Source organism: Rhinolophus ferrumequinum, chromosome X, assembly GCF_004115265.2.
Source record: "Rhinolophus ferrumequinum isolate MPI-CBG mRhiFer1 chromosome X, mRhiFer1_v1.p, whole genome shotgun sequence".
Classification (NCBI taxonomy): domain Eukaryota; kingdom Metazoa; phylum Chordata; class Mammalia; order Chiroptera; family Rhinolophidae; genus Rhinolophus; species Rhinolophus ferrumequinum.
Window position 1 is genome coordinate 77,984,331 of NC_046284.1, and position 16,925 is coordinate 78,001,255.

Here is a 16,925-nt window from a genome sequence, read left to right on the forward strand (position 1 = left end):
GGTTGTATGACTGCTTTTGTGTTTGCATGCTAATAAATGTTCATATATTTGAGGGAATCGAACCTGAGGTTTATTTTCAGTGTAATAGTCTTATCTAATAATGAGACTGTAGGGGAGGCCAACCTATAACTGTCACTTAACCCTGACTAATGGAAACTACTGGTATCTACCAAAAAGAACCTAATAATAGGGAACCAAGAAAGTAAATTGAAATCTTCCTTCCGCCTCTAAAAAAATGAAAACTAATTCAAATCCTCTATATTCTTCTTTCTCCTCTCAGGTCACTTACCAATTTTTTCATCTTCCTGTACCATTTTCCTCTCTTCTCTGAAAGCCCGGAGCCAGCGTATCTTCTCCTCTAGCTTCTTGGCGAAGAACAGATGTACCTCCTCAGTCTCCTTGTTGTGAAGCTTAAAGGCATTCTTCATGCTGACATTAAAGTCATCGTCTCTGCCATCTTCAATGTCAACTACCTCATATTTATCCATGTCAATGCGGCCTTTATAATATAGGATGTCTCTCCGAATGAGGTCCTAGGTAGGAAGAAAAAGAAGGCTTTTTATTAAAGATGTGTGGAGAGTTGGTACCAGGAGAGTTGGCACATGGGCACAGGAGGACACTAACACTGCCACTGTTTTGGAATGTCAATGGGAATTAGTTTGGTGAAAATGGGGCAGGTTAGCTTAGCAGTATGACAGTGACAGGTTTGTTAACTGGATGCACTTAGAGAAAGTCTCTGTCATACATCAGAAGCTCTGTCTCAGACCCCAACATCATTCCTTCTATGTGGTTGCAAGACTGCTGACGGAAAATAGGAAGTAGTAAGCCACACAAGCACTGCTAGAAAAGGCTTTTCTTATTCCAAAATATTTGCAAGCCTTCCAGACATATCATATGAGCTGGTTTGATTACCTGGAGACACTGAGGAATTCCAGCAAGCCAGTGCATATCAGAGGCAGGATGAGCAGTAAGAATAGCTAGGTGGACATAGGCTGTTGGCCAGGAAGGATTACCTGGGGAGGGTGAAACACTTAAGTCTCTGGGAATTTTTTGGATCAGGCTGTCTCGCAGGAGAAATGGGGGTAAAAGTGAAATGAACAAAGAGCTTCATATATCAACATGGATGAATCTCACAAATCTTATTGTGAGAGAAAATAAAAGTTGTAGATGGATACAAAGAGTATATCTGTTGTTATCATTGTTGTTTTGCTCTTGGTTGCATAGAACTGGATTAACCTCAGTCCATGAAACACTCATCATCAGTCCATGAATGGTGCTCTTATTTCTCTATTGATTTACTTACTTACTTTTAATAATGTATTAAGTTTTGGTGAACCCACCACCCAATCCAAAAGCTACGATGCCAAAGCGATCTCGATCTTAAATCCAATGCTTATCATTCCCGTTTTCCTTTCTATATAGTTTTATCTCATCTGTATCTATTCCACTTATATAAGGTTTATAAACATACAAAGCATTGCCACAGAATGTTTAGGTATACATACACATGTACGAAAACTATAAAAATAATATATGACAATGATGCATGTCAAATTCAAGAGAGTACAGAGAAGAACATGGGGAGAGGCAGGGAAGAAAGAGAAGGAAGAGAAGAAGCAGAGAGTGAGTGGAGGAAGATTATTTGTAAAATAATTACCAAGGGTGCCAAAAAAATGCATGTAAGTGGACACTTTGGTTAACGTTGCTCAAGCAGTAGTTCGCTGTAATCAGAAATGTCTGCATGCTTATAGTAATGACTTTGAGCACCTCTTGTAATTGCAGAAGTCAAACGTGACTTGTAGTCATCTTTTGTTATCGGTATATATTAAGTATTACAACTTTAATACAGTTTTCCTTTCTTAAAATGTATATACATTTTTTTCTTGGTACCCTCTGTATTTCTTAAAATAAGTCCATGGGTGCTCATTACATTATTTTTATATCTTTTTGAATGTCAAATGTTTCATAAGTTAAAAAAAAGAAAAACTGAGGGATAGATGAAATGACCTCTGGGCCTGTGGAATGTAAGGTCTGATAAGTGTTTCTCAGAGTGGCCTTTCAGCCCCTCCTCCTCTCAGTACTGCCCTAAGCTTCCCCTAAGAGCACACCTAACATAGGGGCATGTGTGGCTGAGTCTGGCCAAAGAGGGCCCCAGTGAGCCCTGTCTTAACAGATGTCCTCTATTGGGAGTAGCAGGAGCCCTTTCTGGCCAACTCTCCCTTCTCTCTTCTATTTGGCCTTTTAGACAACCTGATAGAGTCAGAAATGCTCATTAAATTTTATTAATATTAGATGATTTGGTTAAACTATTCCCATTATCTCAAATTGCCTGACACACCTTAATTCTCAGCTACAGGCACCTGCAAAGGATTTGCCTTTTGCCACCCACATTCCCAATCCTAACTCTTCACACTGCGTAGTAAACTGGGCTTTTCAGTGGTGCTGGGGAAGGCTGCACTTAAGGATTTGTCAATCTTGAAGCTTCAGGCTGGAAAATACGGATGTTGTTGAGTTGCTTTGCAAAAAATAACTACCGTGTTTCCCCAAAAATAAAACCTAGCCGGACCATCAGCTCTAATGCGTCTTTTGGAGCAAAAATTAATATAAAACCCAGTCTTACATTATATTATATAAGACCCGGTATTATTACATTATATTACATTACATTATATTATATAAGACCCAGTCTTATATTATATTAAAATAAGACCGGGTCTTATATTAATTTTTGCTCCAAAAGCCGCATTAGAGCTGATGGTCTGGCTAGGTCTTATTTTCAGGGAAACACGGTATCACATTGTTCTTTTTCTTCTCATAATGATCATGCACATAAATAGGCTGTGAGTACAGATGGGATCTGATCTGACGGGTGCTCCTGGCACCAAGTTCACAGGAGAGGAAGAGGTCAGCTGAACAGAGTGGGCAAGTGTTGCTCCAAGCCTATTGTGGAGCCAGGGTTCCTTTTACCATACTCAAAATCGATAGGCTCAGTTCTGGCCAAAAGAACAGGGTGGCTCCTATGCATTGACTTCCACATCCTCACTTTGAGAGGCATGTGCACAAAAAGTGGGTCCTGACGGCTAATCTAACTACAAAAGCAGGACAAGCTGAGGAGAATGGATCAATGTAGTCTAGGTTGATCTCGTAAAAGCTTGAAACCTGCCTTACAATACATAATACAATTAATTACACATAGACCTAGGAATCCAGGTCTGGACCACACAGCTAATAGGTGGGTGCCCACCAGACTAGAACACAGGCAGACTCAACCTCCCTATATTCCTACTTTCAGCCTGCAGCTTCCTTTCCCTCTGAGTTGGAGTTTCCTAATCATTGTTATCCTTCAAAACCTTTACTGGTTTCCAAAAATGGAAAGGATGTACATGATCTTGGAGCTAAATTAAAAGTGTCAACTGAACCTCCTATTGTTTCTTTGGGTATTTAAAGATACCAAGCAACTAGACAGAATTCTAGCTCTGTAACGGGAAGACAGTGAGAGATGTGTCATTAAAATTCTCCCTTTTCCTGCTCTTTCTGACTCCCCAGAGGGTTGAATATGAGTTTCTAGGCACTAGATTAGCTATAGAGTCAAGTGTAAGGATGTGATAGGAATGATTAAGAATGGCCCACTGTTGAGAAAATCCAGTCAGAAAGGGTAGCTAAGGCCACAAAGTAGCATGGAACAGTGGAAAGAGTGAAGAATCCAAAGCCCTGAGTTTGAGTCCTAGCTGCTTAACCTACTAGCTGTGTGGTCTTGGGCAAGCCACTTAATCTCTCTGAGCCTTAATTTCATCATCTGTGAAACTAGGAGAGTCATCCTTACCTTGCAAAATGATTGTAAAGCTCAAATCTAAACATGCAATCAGCACGTCATGAGGCCATTCTTGTCTGACAAATATGATGCTGAGCTTTCTTGCTCCCAGAACAATGTTTTGTAGTGCTTTAAAACTCCTTTTGGTGAATTTAAAAATCTCACTGCTTCCTTTAGTTCATTTAAACTTTCAAAGTAAGTTAAATATTGTGCCTGAAAATAAATCAAAGCAACGGTAACCCTGAATATTTAAAAATTTACATAGCTACCCCACTATCCCTGGAAATCCCATACACCTTTCAGTATAGATCTATACTTAGGCTTACACCATTACCTCCTCCCTGCCTCAGCGATGCCTCCTATTCCAATACTTCTAGCTTTCAAGGTCAAATTCATACATTCTTCCTCCCCAAAGAAGCCTTCCCTGACTGCACCCTCTGGCTCTTCATTGTGGTTTCCTTTTTTTGAATGCTAGCACCGACCTTACACCCTTATATAACTGACACTCAGCCACCACACTGCTGAGCTGCATTAGTTCTGTTCCACAGCTTTTAGTGCCATTTATTCTGCCCCAGTACCTTCTTTGGTCTGCCTCACTCAGGGGTTGTCCAGGGAAGGACAGCTGACAAAGCCTCAGAAGTTTCTCTGCTCAGTTTCTGCCCATGGCAAGGAATCAAAGCTTTCTGAGCCCTGGTTGCCTGTGGTCCTATTGGGACCAGGCTGCCCACATGCCATTTGTCAATGGTGGACTGAATGCTTTCATAGGAACATGGTAAATAGGTGTTCACCACAGATGCTATCTAGGTCACTACAAGTTCCCTGCCTTATTGGCGTTGTCTCTGATAGTATGCCAGCCTTCCTCCTTTTCCCTTCCACTTGTCCAAAATGGAGGATATTAAGGGGTTAGTTCTTCTCCAGGAGGGCCCTGTTGTTCTGCAGACAAGCATCCTGGCCCTAGCCATACTCCAGCAAGAAGCTGACCTGTCCCTAACATTACATACTTGGGAGCTGTTTGAATTTGGCCTCACTGAGTTTTCATGGGGTTTAGTGAGACACTGTAGGACATTTTGCACAAATGACAGATGCTGCAATACTGGGAATGCAACTGTTCAGAATTGCAGTCTGCCTCACTTGCTTGTCATTAAGGTCCTCCTTACCTTTTAAGAGGGGGCCCTATTACTACGTTCTAGCCTGGGTCAAACTGGTTTTCTCTCTAGATCTTGGGGAAGGCTCATGGGGCTGGGACTGGATTTATCTTTCTCATTACTGTATTCCAGCATCTAGAGTACATACTAACAAAATAATAACTATACAACAGTGAACACTTGACCAGCATAAATTATGTGCCAGACACTATTCTAAATATTTCACATTTCCCCCCAGGTTTCTTGAGATATAATTGACAAAGATTGTATATATTTAAGGTGTACAACATGATGTTTTGATATACAAATACACTGTGAAATGATTACCACTTCAAGCTAATTAACATATTAATCACCTCACAAAGTTACCTTTTCTGTGAGGAGAAAACTTAAAATCTACTCTTAGCAAATTTCAATTATAAAACACAGTATCGCTTACTACAGTCACCATACTGTACATTAGCTCTCCAGAACTTATTCATCCTGCATAACTAAAGGTTTTTAACATCTGACCAACACTGCCATATCTCCTCCTCCACCACCAACCCCTGGCAACCACCATTCTACTATCTGTCTTTATGAGTTCCACTGTTTTAGATTTCACATATAACTGAGATCATACTGTATTTGTTTTTCTCTATTTTATTTTATTGATCAAAATGACTAATGACCTCCAGGTTCATCCATGTTGCTGCAACTAGCAGAGTTCCTTTTTTTTTTTCTTTAAAGTTTATTGGGGTGACAATTATTAGTAAAATTACATGGATTTCAGGTGTACAATTATGTAATACATCATCTATAAATCCCATTGTGTGTTCACCACCCAGAGTCAGTTCTCCTTCCATCACCATATATTTGATCCCTCTTACCCTCATCTCCCACCCCCTTCTCCCCTTACCCTCTGGTAACCACGAAACTATTGTCTGTGTCTATGAGTTTTTGTTTCTCATTTGTTTGTCTTGTTCTTTTGTTGTTTTTGGTTTATATACCACATACCAGTGAAATCATATGGCTCTCTACTTTTTTTGTCTGGCTTATTTCGCTTAGGATTATACTCTCAAGATCCATCCATGTTGTCACAAATGGTCCTATTTCATCTTTTCTTACTGCCGAAAAGAATTCCATTGTGAATATATACCACAATTTCTTTATCTATTCATCTATTGAAGGACATTTTGGTTGTTTCCATGTCTTGGTCACCATAAATAAAGCTGCAATAAACATTGGAGCACATGTGTCTTTATACATAAATGTTTTCAAATTTTTTGGGTAGATACCAAGGAGAGGGATTGCTGGGTCATATGGTAATTCTATTCGTAATTTTTTGAGGAACCTCCACACTCCCTTCCATAGCGGCTGCACCAGTCTGCATTCCCATCAACAGTGTATGAGGGTTCCTTTTTCTCCACAGCCTCTCCAACACTTGTTACTATTTGTCTTGTTCATGGTAGCCATTCTGACTGGGGTGAGGTGATATCACATTGTGGCTTTTATTTGCATTTCTCTGATGATTAGTGATGTTGAGCATTTTTTCATATGTCTATTTGCCATTTGTATGTCCTCTTTGGAGAAATGTCTCTTCAGGTCCTCTGCCCATTTTTCAACTGGGTTGCTTTTTTTGATGTTGAGTTGCATGAGTTCGTGTATACTTTGGATATTAGCCCTTTATCAGAGGCACTGTTTGCAAAAATCTCCCATTCAGTTGGCTGACTCTTTATTTTGTCGATGCTTTCTTTTGCTGTGCAGAAGCTTTTAAGTTTCATATTGCCCATTCATTTATTTTAGCTTTTACTTCCCTTGCCTTTGGAGTCAAATTCATCAAATGCTCTTTGAACCCAAGGTCCATAAGTTTAGTACCTATGTTTTCCTCTAGGCAGTTTATTGTTTCAGGTCCTATGCTTAAGTCTTTGATCCATTTTGAATTAATTTGGGTACATGGAGACAGATAGCAGTCCAGTTTCTTTCTTTTGCACGTGGCTAACCAATTCTCCCAGCACCATTTATTGAAGAGGCTGTCTTTTCTCCATTGTATGTTTTTTGCTTCTTCGTCAAAAATTATCTGTCCATATTTATATGGTTTTATTTCCGGGTTCTCAATTCTATTCCATTGGTCTATGTGTCTGTTTCTCTGCCAATACCATGTTGTTTCGATTATTATAGACCGATAGTACAAGCTAAAGTCAGGGAGTGTGATACCTCCAGTATTGTTCTTTTTCCTTAAGATTGTTTTGCCTATTCCGGGTCTTTTGTGGTTCCAAACAAAGCTGATGATTTTTTATTCTACTTCTTTAAAAAATTGGGATTTTGATGGGGATTGCATTAAATCTGTACAATGCTTTGGGTAATATGGCCATTTTAGCTATATTGATTCTTCCAATCCATGAGCACGGAATGTCGTTCCATTTCTTTGTGTCTTCTTCAATTTCTTTTAAAAATGCCTTGTAGTTTTCAGCATATAGATCTTCCACATCCTTGGTTAAGTTTAGTACTAGGTATTTTAGTATTTCTGCTGCAATTGCAAAAGAAATTCTTTTTTGTATTTCTTTTTGTGAGATTTCATTGTTAGTATATAGGAATGCAATGGACTTTTGTACGTTGAATTTGTAGACGGCAACTTTACTGTATTCGTTGATTGTTTCTAATAGCTTTTTGGTGGAGTCTTTAGGGTTTCCTATATACAACATCAGGTCATCTGCAAAGAGTGACAATTTAACTTCTTCATTCCCAGTTTGGATGTCTTTTATTTCTTTCTCTTGCCTGATTGCTCTGGCAAGGACTTCCAACACTAGTTGAAAAGCAGAGGTGATAGGGGACTGCCCTGTCGTGTTCCTGAACGTAGAGCAAAGGGCTTCAGTTTTTCCCCATTAATTATGAGATTAGCTGAGAGTTTGTCATATATGGCCTTTATTATGTTAAGGCATTTTCCTTCTATACCTGTTTTATTAAGTGTTTTAATCATAAATGAATGTTGTATCTTGTCAAATGCTTTTTCTGCATCAATTGATATAATCATATGATTGTTGCCCTTTATTTTGTTTATGTGATGTATCACATTGATGGATTTGAGGATGTTGAACCAACCTTGTGCTCCGGGGATGAACCCCACTTGGTCCAGATGAATAATCTTTTTAATGCATTGTTGTATTCGATTTGCTAGAATTTTGTTTAGGATTTTTGCATCTGTGGTCATCACAGATATTTGTCTGTAGTTTTCTTTGTTTGTGTTGTCCTTACCAGGTTTTGGTATCAGGGTAATGTTGGCCTCATCAAATGAGCAGAGAGTATTGTCTCTTCTTCAGTTTTTTGTAAGAGTTTGAGCAGGATTGGCATTAGATCCTCTTTGAAGGTTTGGTAGAATTCACTAGTGCAGCCATCTGGTCCTGGACTTTTGCTTTTGGGAAGGTTTTGGATGACTGATTCAATTTCATTACTGGTGATCAGTTTATATTTTCCAGTTCTTCATGGTTCAGCATAAGAAGGCTATATGTTTCTAAGAACTTGTCCATTTCTTCTAGGTTATTGAATTTGGTGGCAGATAGTCCTTCATAGTATTCTTGGATGACCCTTTGTATTTCTGTGGTGTCCGTGATAACTTCCCCTTTTTCACTTCTGATTTTGTTAATTAGTGTCTTCCCTCTTTTTATCTTAGTGAGTCTAGCCAAGGGTTTGTCAACTGTGTTAAGCTTTTGAAAGAACAAGCTCTTTGTCACATTAATTTTTTCCATTGTCTTTTTCTTCTCTATTTCATTTAGTTCTGCTCTGATTTTCGTTATTTCCTTTCTTCTGCTAACCTTGGGTTTCATTTCTTCTTCTTTTTCTAGTTCTTTAAGGCGTAACGTTTGGTTATTTATTTGAGATTTTTCTTGTTTCTTGAAATAGGCCTGTAATGATATAAATCTCCCCCTTAAAACTGCTTTTGCTAAACTATTGTCTGTGTCTATACAGAATTATACACCTGAAATCTATGCAATTTTACTAACAATTGTCACCCCAATAAAAAAATAAAAAAGAAAAACTGCTTTCGCTGCATCCCAAAAATTTTGGTAGGATGTAATTTCATTGTCATTTGTTTCTATGTAACTTTTGATCTCTCCTCTAATTTCTTCTTTGACCCAGTCGTTCTTTAAAAGTATGTTGTTTAATCTCCATGTATTTGTGTTTTTTCCTGCTTTCTTTTTGCAGTTGATATTCAATTTCAAAGCCTCGTGATCAGAGATTATGCTTGGTGTGATTTCAATCTTCTTAAATTTGCTGAAGCTGATTTTATGTCCCAATATATGGTCTATCCTTTGGAATGTTCAATGTACACTAGTAAAAAATATATAGTTTGATGTTTCAGGATGAAGTGCTCTGTATATGTCAGTTATGTCCATTTCATCTAATGTGTCATTTAGGGCTGCTATTTCGTTGTTTATTTTCAGTTTGGATGATCTATCTGTAGCTGTCAATGATATATTTAAGTCGCCCAGTATAATTCTGTTTTGATCAATTTCTCTCTTTAGTTCTGTTAGTATTTGCTTGGTATATTTCAGTGCTCCATGATTGGGGGCATAAATATTGATGACTGTTATGTCTTCTTGTTGTATAGTCCCCTTTACCATTATAAAATGTCCATCTTTCTCTCTTGTTATCTTTTTCACCCTGAAGTCTGTTTCATCTGATATCCGTATGGCTACACCTGGTTTTCTCTGGGTACCATTTGCTTGGAGTGTCAATTTCCACCCTTTCACTTTGAGTCTATGCTTGTCCTTGTAGCTGAGATGTGTCTCTTGGAGACAGTATATGGTTGCGTTTAGTTTTTTGATCCAATCTGGTACTCTGTGACTTTTAATTGGTGAGTTCAGTCCATTTACATTTAGGGTGATTATTGATATGTGAGGATTTCCTGTCATTCTATCTTTAGTTTTCTGGTAAGGCTGTGTCTGCATTGTTTCTTTGCCTTTTTGTTGTTGTCTATTATTTCTGTGTGGTGGTATTCAATGATGTTTCCCTCTGTTTCTTCTTTTATTACAATATTTATTTCAGTTCTGGATTTTCTTTGAGTGGTCACCCTTAAGTTTATTTAAAAGTAAGTTTGATATTTAAAGTATTCCATTTTCTTCAGCACGCTTACTTTGTCCATTCCCATATTCCGCTTCAGGCCTTTAATCTTCCCCTTTTTATGTTTTGCTTGCCACAAATTGTCCCTGTTGATGGTGGTCGAATAGCATCCTTTAGTATTTCTTGTAGTGCATGTTGTGTATTAGAAAATTCCCTTAGCTTCTGTAGGTCTGGAAAGGTCTTTATTCCTCCTTCATATCTAAAGGATATCTTTGCTGGGTATATTATTCTTGGCTCATAATTTCTCTCTTTCAACAGTTTGAATATTTGGTTCAACTCCCTCCTGGCTTGTAGAGTTTCTGCTGAAAAATCTCATGATAATCTAATGGGCTTTCTTTGTAGGGTGCCGTCTTCTTTTCCCTGGCTGCCTTGAGGATTCTTTCTTTGTTGTTGATTTTAGACAGCTTCAATACAATGTGCCTTGGAGAAGGCCTGTTGGGATTGAGTTAATTAAGTGTTCTATTTGCTTCTTGGATTCGAGGATCCAGTTCTGTCCACAAGTTTCGGAAGTTCTGATCGACAATTTGTTTGAATATATTCTCTGTTCCCTTCTGTCTTTCTTCTCCTTATGGTATGCCCATTATTCTTATATTGCTCTTTCTGATGGAGTCAGAAAGTTCTTCTAGACTTCTTTCATTTCTTTTAAGTCCCAAGTCCCCTTCTTCTTCCATCCGTGTCATTTCCAGGTTTCCATCTTCGATGTCACTGATTCTTTCCTCCATCTGGTCAACTCTATTACCTAAGTTGGCTCTTTCATTCTTCATTTCTTCTGTTGAGTTCTTAATCTCCAGAAATTCTATTTGGTTCTTTTTTAAAATTTCAGTCTCTTTCATAAAATGCTTATGTGGTTCTTTCATTGTGTTTCTGAGTTCATTGAACTGCATTTCTGTGCTTTCTTGCATCTTGTTGAGTTTTCTCAGAACTCAATCTTGAATTCTCTGTGATTTAAGTCATATATTTCCACATCTTTAAGTTCCTTTTCTGGAGACTTTTCACTTTCTTTCTGAGCTGTCTTGTTGCCTTGGTTATTCATGGCAATTACTGATTTATTATTTGTCTTCCTAGACATCTATAGGCGTGGCTTCTGCAAAAGGTTGATAGGAAGTGGTCCTTCTTTTGTTTTCCAGTACTTGTTGGTAGGATGTTTTATTTTCTCTCTGACTGCAGCCTTTTATTTCTCTCACACGGTAGTGCTATATTTTCTCTGCACTATTCCAGCTTCTCACACAATGGGGGGATTCCCTGGGAGACAAGCTTCTCCTCTGTTAATAGTTCGCCTGGGTCACAGGGCGCAGTGTCCATGTGGGTATGCGGAGAGCTTTTGAAATTCCAAAGCTCTTCCTGCACCAGATTTAGAGCCGGTATGTTTCAGCAGTTCTGTTTACTCCTGCAGGGATCCGCCCCGATAGGTGGTGCCATGGGTGGGGTGTGTTGTGAGAGGTGGCCCAGAGCAATGGCGGCGACCACCACCACAGCCGGTCCTGCTTCCACAGCTCCCTCCCTTTTGCCAGAACTAGTTGGGCTGTGAATCTGTGTCTGTGGTCCACAGTTCTCAGAACAGCAAATATTCTGTTCTTTTGATCTGACACTGATACTGTTCTGCTTCTAGCATGGGGCAGGTGGGGGCGGGGTGAGCTCTGGGAGGGTAAACAGGGGGTGGCTAGTCTCAGTGCCTAAGGCTTCCATTCTCTGCTCAGCAGTGAGTGCTGATAACCACTTTTTTAGCCTTCTTCCCTCAGTCTTTTCTCCGAGGTCTCTGCCATGAGCGTTGGGTTCAGCCGTGTTATATGCTGTCCCCTCAAACCTGTGGGCCACAAATGGAGCCCTAGCAGTCCGAGTTCTTCCCTCTCCCGCAGCTGGGGTAGCTTCGGGATGCAGCGAGCTCGGAGCACTGAGCTAGGTCTGCGTCCTGTGCCCCAGCGGCTTCATCTCCGCACTTCTCCCTTCCCTCCTTCCCCGCTGGCGCGATGGGCCCATCTTTTGGTGAATTCAGTAGTGGGCCTCTTCATCTTGCCTATCTGCTGTGCAGGGAGTCCTTTGTGGAGTTATAGTTGTTCCATTTGTTGTAAAATCCAGGGGAGATTTACAGAGGCTCACCTCACGCGGTCGTTTTGATGACATCTCTGAGTTCCTTCTTTTTTAAGGCTGCATAATATTCAATTGTGTGCGTATCACATTTTATTTATGCATTCAACTCTTAATGGCTAAATGTTTTTCTTTTATTAACTGAAATAATTCTTACAACAATTCTACAAGGTGGATACTGTTATAACCCCATTTTATGAGGAACTGTAGACATAGCGCAGTTAAGAAACTTGTCCAGGAATAAAAGATACTAAATGGCAGAGTGGGGCTTTGAGTCTAGACTATCTGTCTCTAAAATCGGTACATGTTTAACATTCTGTATATTGCTGCCCAATAAAAATTTGTTGGATAAATGATTGTAATACTGAGTATACAGTAGTAGTACCAATAGCTGGCATTCACTAAGTACTATGTGCCAGCCACTGAAACCATATTCTCATTTAACCCTTGAAATTTCTCTTCCATGTAGACACCATTATGATTCTCATTTTGGAAATGAGGGGATAATAATAGGCATAGAGAATTTGTCCAAACTCACATAATGCAGTTCATGGGGAAAAAAGAAATTGGTGTCCTCTTGTCTGACCCTAGAATCCATGCTCTTAACACTATACTTCACTGCTTCCCACTAACTGAGGTGGTTCTTCTCAAAGCCTCCTGAGATAAATTTTGCGATCAGTCTGATGTGACACTGAGGAAAACTAAGACTTAAAGAACTTCCCAAGGTAGGATAAATTAGAAACAGAAAATAGAGTCTCGGACCAAGGTTTTCTGGTTTCAAATCCTCATTTTCTTTCTGCTCTAGCCCCATCTGTGTTGCTATTTTTGCATTTCTAGTTGTCCCAAATGGCTCATCCTCCAAGTTTGGACAGTCAGTGAAAGAAGAACGGGCACAAATGCAGAAAGTTCCTTGAACAGAAGAAGTCCTCTCTCTCACACACATCATTACATTCTGTTTAGTTCTGATCCTCCAAGAATATGGTGCAAGCAACACAAATACCAAGTAGTTATGACTCAGGGACAATAGAGTATGTCCAGACTGGCACAACTGACGACAGACGACACAGGGAAAAGGTTGTTTGGGGCAACTGCACGGCTATAGGTGCATCAATGGATGAATAACTGAGGAGAGGGAAAAGAGGCTCTCCTTCCTTAGTAAAAAGTGAAAGGAAAAACATCAACAAAAAGGGGGGAAAATCCCCTAAAGCAGAAAAATAATTTCCAGTATAATCATCTCAGGAAAAAATAACAAAAATATATGTTAACCAAAATAACAGGGCAGTGAGATACAGAGAAGCAGAGATAGCCATCGTAGAGGACAAGGAGAAAGAGAACAAAGAGTCTTATGTAAATTTTTCAAAAGAAAGTGACAAGGAAAGAGGGAGGACAGCAAAAGTTAAAGAAGGGATCACATAATTAGAAGCCATTGGTATCTTCAAACCTACTATAATAGACATTTAAAAGTATACAGATGATGTTTTATGGAATTGTACACTTGCAACCTATGTAATTTTACTAACCATTGCCACCTCAATAAATTAAATTTAAAAATAAATGAATAAAGTATCTTCAGACACACATACATGCGCACGCGCGCGCGCACGTGCACATACTCACACACACTGAAATAAGCTACAAGTTTTTCAAGCTGTTCTAAGTGGCTCAGGCAATTCCAACTTACAATTACAAACTAGGGAAGATTTTATATAACTGACTAGGAATTAAGAGAATCTTCAGAGTTTACATAAGACTTTACATAACTGACTATGAATTAAGAGAATCTTCAGGATGGGAACTTAGGACTGGGCCAAATTATCTAAGATATAGATGGGATAGTGTTTCAATCTTTCCTATACCTGGATTTCTGTTTTTCCTTAATCATGGGCTCCTACTAACTGATCTAGAGTTGACTCATCATTTTGGTCTTCAACTGCCCCTTGGCTCCTAACCTAAGCCTGCTGTTCATTTTGTTTCTCCCCTTTATTCCTAGCCTTTGCCTCATTATTTTGTCCTGGCTCCTGACCCTGTATCCTATAGCCACTGCTTTCTAGAGCCACCTTTCACATTTTAATTAAAGTAATCTCAACCGTGGCTGACAGATGCCAAAATTAACAGGGTCTGAATGGCAGGAGTCCCTAAAATGAATCAGCTTCCTAATTATTTTGCTCTGTCTCTCTATGACTGGTTATTCTGAGAGCAAACATGCCTCAGTGGGAAGAATGGGTACATGCCTATTGGTGACATGCCTGGTATGCTGAGAATTTCATTGGCTTTCTACATTAACCCTCAAAAATCCTGCCTCCTGATTTGATAGAAGTCCTAGGAAGAGTTAGGGGGAGCTAAAAAGAGGCCTGGGTGTTTGTCTAAGTTCCAGAATCATAAAGGTTCTCTTTCAGGGGTAGCTCCCAATGAAGGTAGTTATTGTACCGATTAACTAACCAGCTATTGGTTCCAGAACTAGCATTCAAAGCTTATCCCCCAAAACTGAGGCATTTTCACTCGAAGCTCAATTTGTCCTCTCAGTCCACTGTCAAAGGCAAATGGACAAAGATAAAATGTAAGATGTGGTACCCACAGAACAGGGGGCTTTAAAACAAATGTATGGTTCGTGTTCCAGGCTAGCAAAAAAATGATAGTGTTCAAGCAGGTGTTTCATGACTCAGCATTCCTCTTCAGACACGTTTGCTACAGGATGAGGAAGAGAACAAAGGGACTGGGTAATGGAGAAAGAGCCAAGGGTAGGACGGTGAATTTCGAAAGTCACTCTAAGCATTCTTTGTTTTTTCCCTCGTTTTTCACTTTCCCTGGTCCCAAATTTTCCCCAACTACTCCCTGGAGCCAAAGTGGTCTGCACTCTCCATCATGAGAGAGATGAGGGAAACAGTGTCACATCAGGAGGAATCAGTCTGAGAACATATGCCATCCTCCTACTTGCCAAGGATAAGAAACCAAGAAAGCAACACTCACACTGAGTCAGCCAGGGTCAATGAGAAAAGCAAAACTTCTCAAATGGATTACAGAGAATGGAGGATGGAGAATAGCACGGTTGAGATTTGTAGGGAAGTGACACACCTTGCATAGAAAATGGGTAAGATACAGGGAAAATTCCTATGCCACAAAGGGTACCTACCTATCAGGGAAAGAGGTTAAAGGTAGGAGGCCCCTTGTTGGTTCTTACAGCAATCAAGGGGCCAGGTGACCAGAGTCATTAGAGTGGAAATGGGGGGAGGTGCACAGGGAAGCCACTGTTCACCAACTAGGATAGAAATACTTACAATTTTTAACAATTGGTATAAATCAACAGGCTGTCAGTTGTTGGTGGAAGACAGTGAGAAGAATCACCATGAGAGGCAGGAGGGCAAATGCTAATAAAGATACCAAGACAAAATGTACAACTTCAGAGTTTCACTTCCCGTAAGCCAGCTCTGCCTGTGATCTTCATGTCATACCAGTGATCCTGACGTGGAATTTCTGCTAATCTCCTGCTTTTCACCCATCAGTTTTAGCCTACTTCATTGGGAGCTGGGGATGATGAAGAAAGAGGGGCTGGTACCACCTGAAGTGCCCATATCCCTCAGGGAAGAAGGGGGTGGGATTACCTTCTTGCAGAGGACCATTTGGTGATCAAACAGGAAGAAGACTCGCTGCTGGTTGCGGCCATAGGGCTGGTAGATCCAGGCCATCTCCCCAGTGTAGATCAGCTCCGAGCTCCTGTCTAGGATGTCCTCACCCTAGGAAGGACATGTGACAGTGAGAGGTAGCCAGGTAGGAGGGATGGACCCATCACTTACCTGGAGGCATCTAGGGCTGGGCATACTCAGGGGCAGGAGGAGGACACAAAGGACTGCGGGGGAAGGAGGGATAAAGAGAGGGCCTCCTGGGAATCCTTGAAAGGCTCCATGAGCTGGAAAGACTCATACTCTTGTTCACCCTGAGGTCAAATGAGCCCCCCATCCAGGACTGCTATAGTCAGTTGCCCTCTGGCCCTAGGGGCACCAGCTGCCATGAAGTTAATTCTCTGATTGTCTCTCTTTTTCTCTATGAATATCTTTCTCTGCCCCAGTATTTCATCCTAGTTCTAGTCTTTTAGACTCATTCCTGTACCTGAAGAGTAAGCCTGGCAGGTGGTAGAAGACTCTGTTTCACAGACAAGAAGAAGGGTACAGGATCTGGCAAGAAGAAGATGATGATAGCGGGAAATAGAATTCTCTCACTCCCTTCAAATAGTTTTTCCTTTTGCTCTCAGTTCATTAAAATCTACTGATTAAATAGGAAGCTTCACAACTACATGCTTCCTTGGTTTGCTATCCAGAGAGCCTGAAACCACTTCTCCCTTCCTTGCTATGCAGAGTCAGATGCAAAAAAGCACCAAGATACCTGATTCCTAAGTCATTTACTTCCAGAGTTTCCAAGGGCCCCTTCTTTATGGTAACTCTGCTAGGTCAAAAGTATGTGGGGGTGTCATCAGATGACAAGCTAGACTTGGTACCTGTTCTCAAGGAGCGCACATCTCAGTGGAGGAGACTAATACAGGTGTGCTCATGGAACACAAGGCAAACTATGCCAAAGCCACAAGAAATCATGGAACACAAGGCAAACTATGCCAAAGCCACGGGCACAGGGATGTGTGTTCTAGGGTCTATGTGAAGATGGGGTCAAAATCAGTGGCCCAGGACTCAGGAGAATTAATATTTACTGAGCACCTAATTGGTCAGACATCATGTTACATACTTTCACCCTATCTCTTCTGAGCCTCATAATTGCCTGGGAGGTAGATATTCTTG

At 40.3% G+C, this 16,925-nt stretch overlaps 1 protein-coding gene across 6 annotated transcripts in view; it reads right to left on the reverse strand.

Moving 5' to 3' along the window:
* ARHGEF9 (Cdc42 guanine nucleotide exchange factor 9) overlaps nucleotides 1-16,925 on the reverse strand; it is a 311,063-nt gene that overhangs the window by 18,744 nt on the left and 275,394 nt on the right. For all 6 annotated transcript variants that reach the window (XM_033111439.1, XM_033111446.1, XM_033111462.1 and 3 more), the window contains exons 7-8: nucleotides 15,741-15,872; nucleotides 290-533 (exon numbers count right to left, since the gene is read on the reverse strand). In XM_033111439.1, coding sequence (XP_032967330.1) covers nucleotides 290-533; nucleotides 15,741-15,872 — 376 coding nt within the window. The remainder of the gene's footprint in view (nucleotides 1-289; nucleotides 534-15,740; nucleotides 15,873-16,925) is intronic.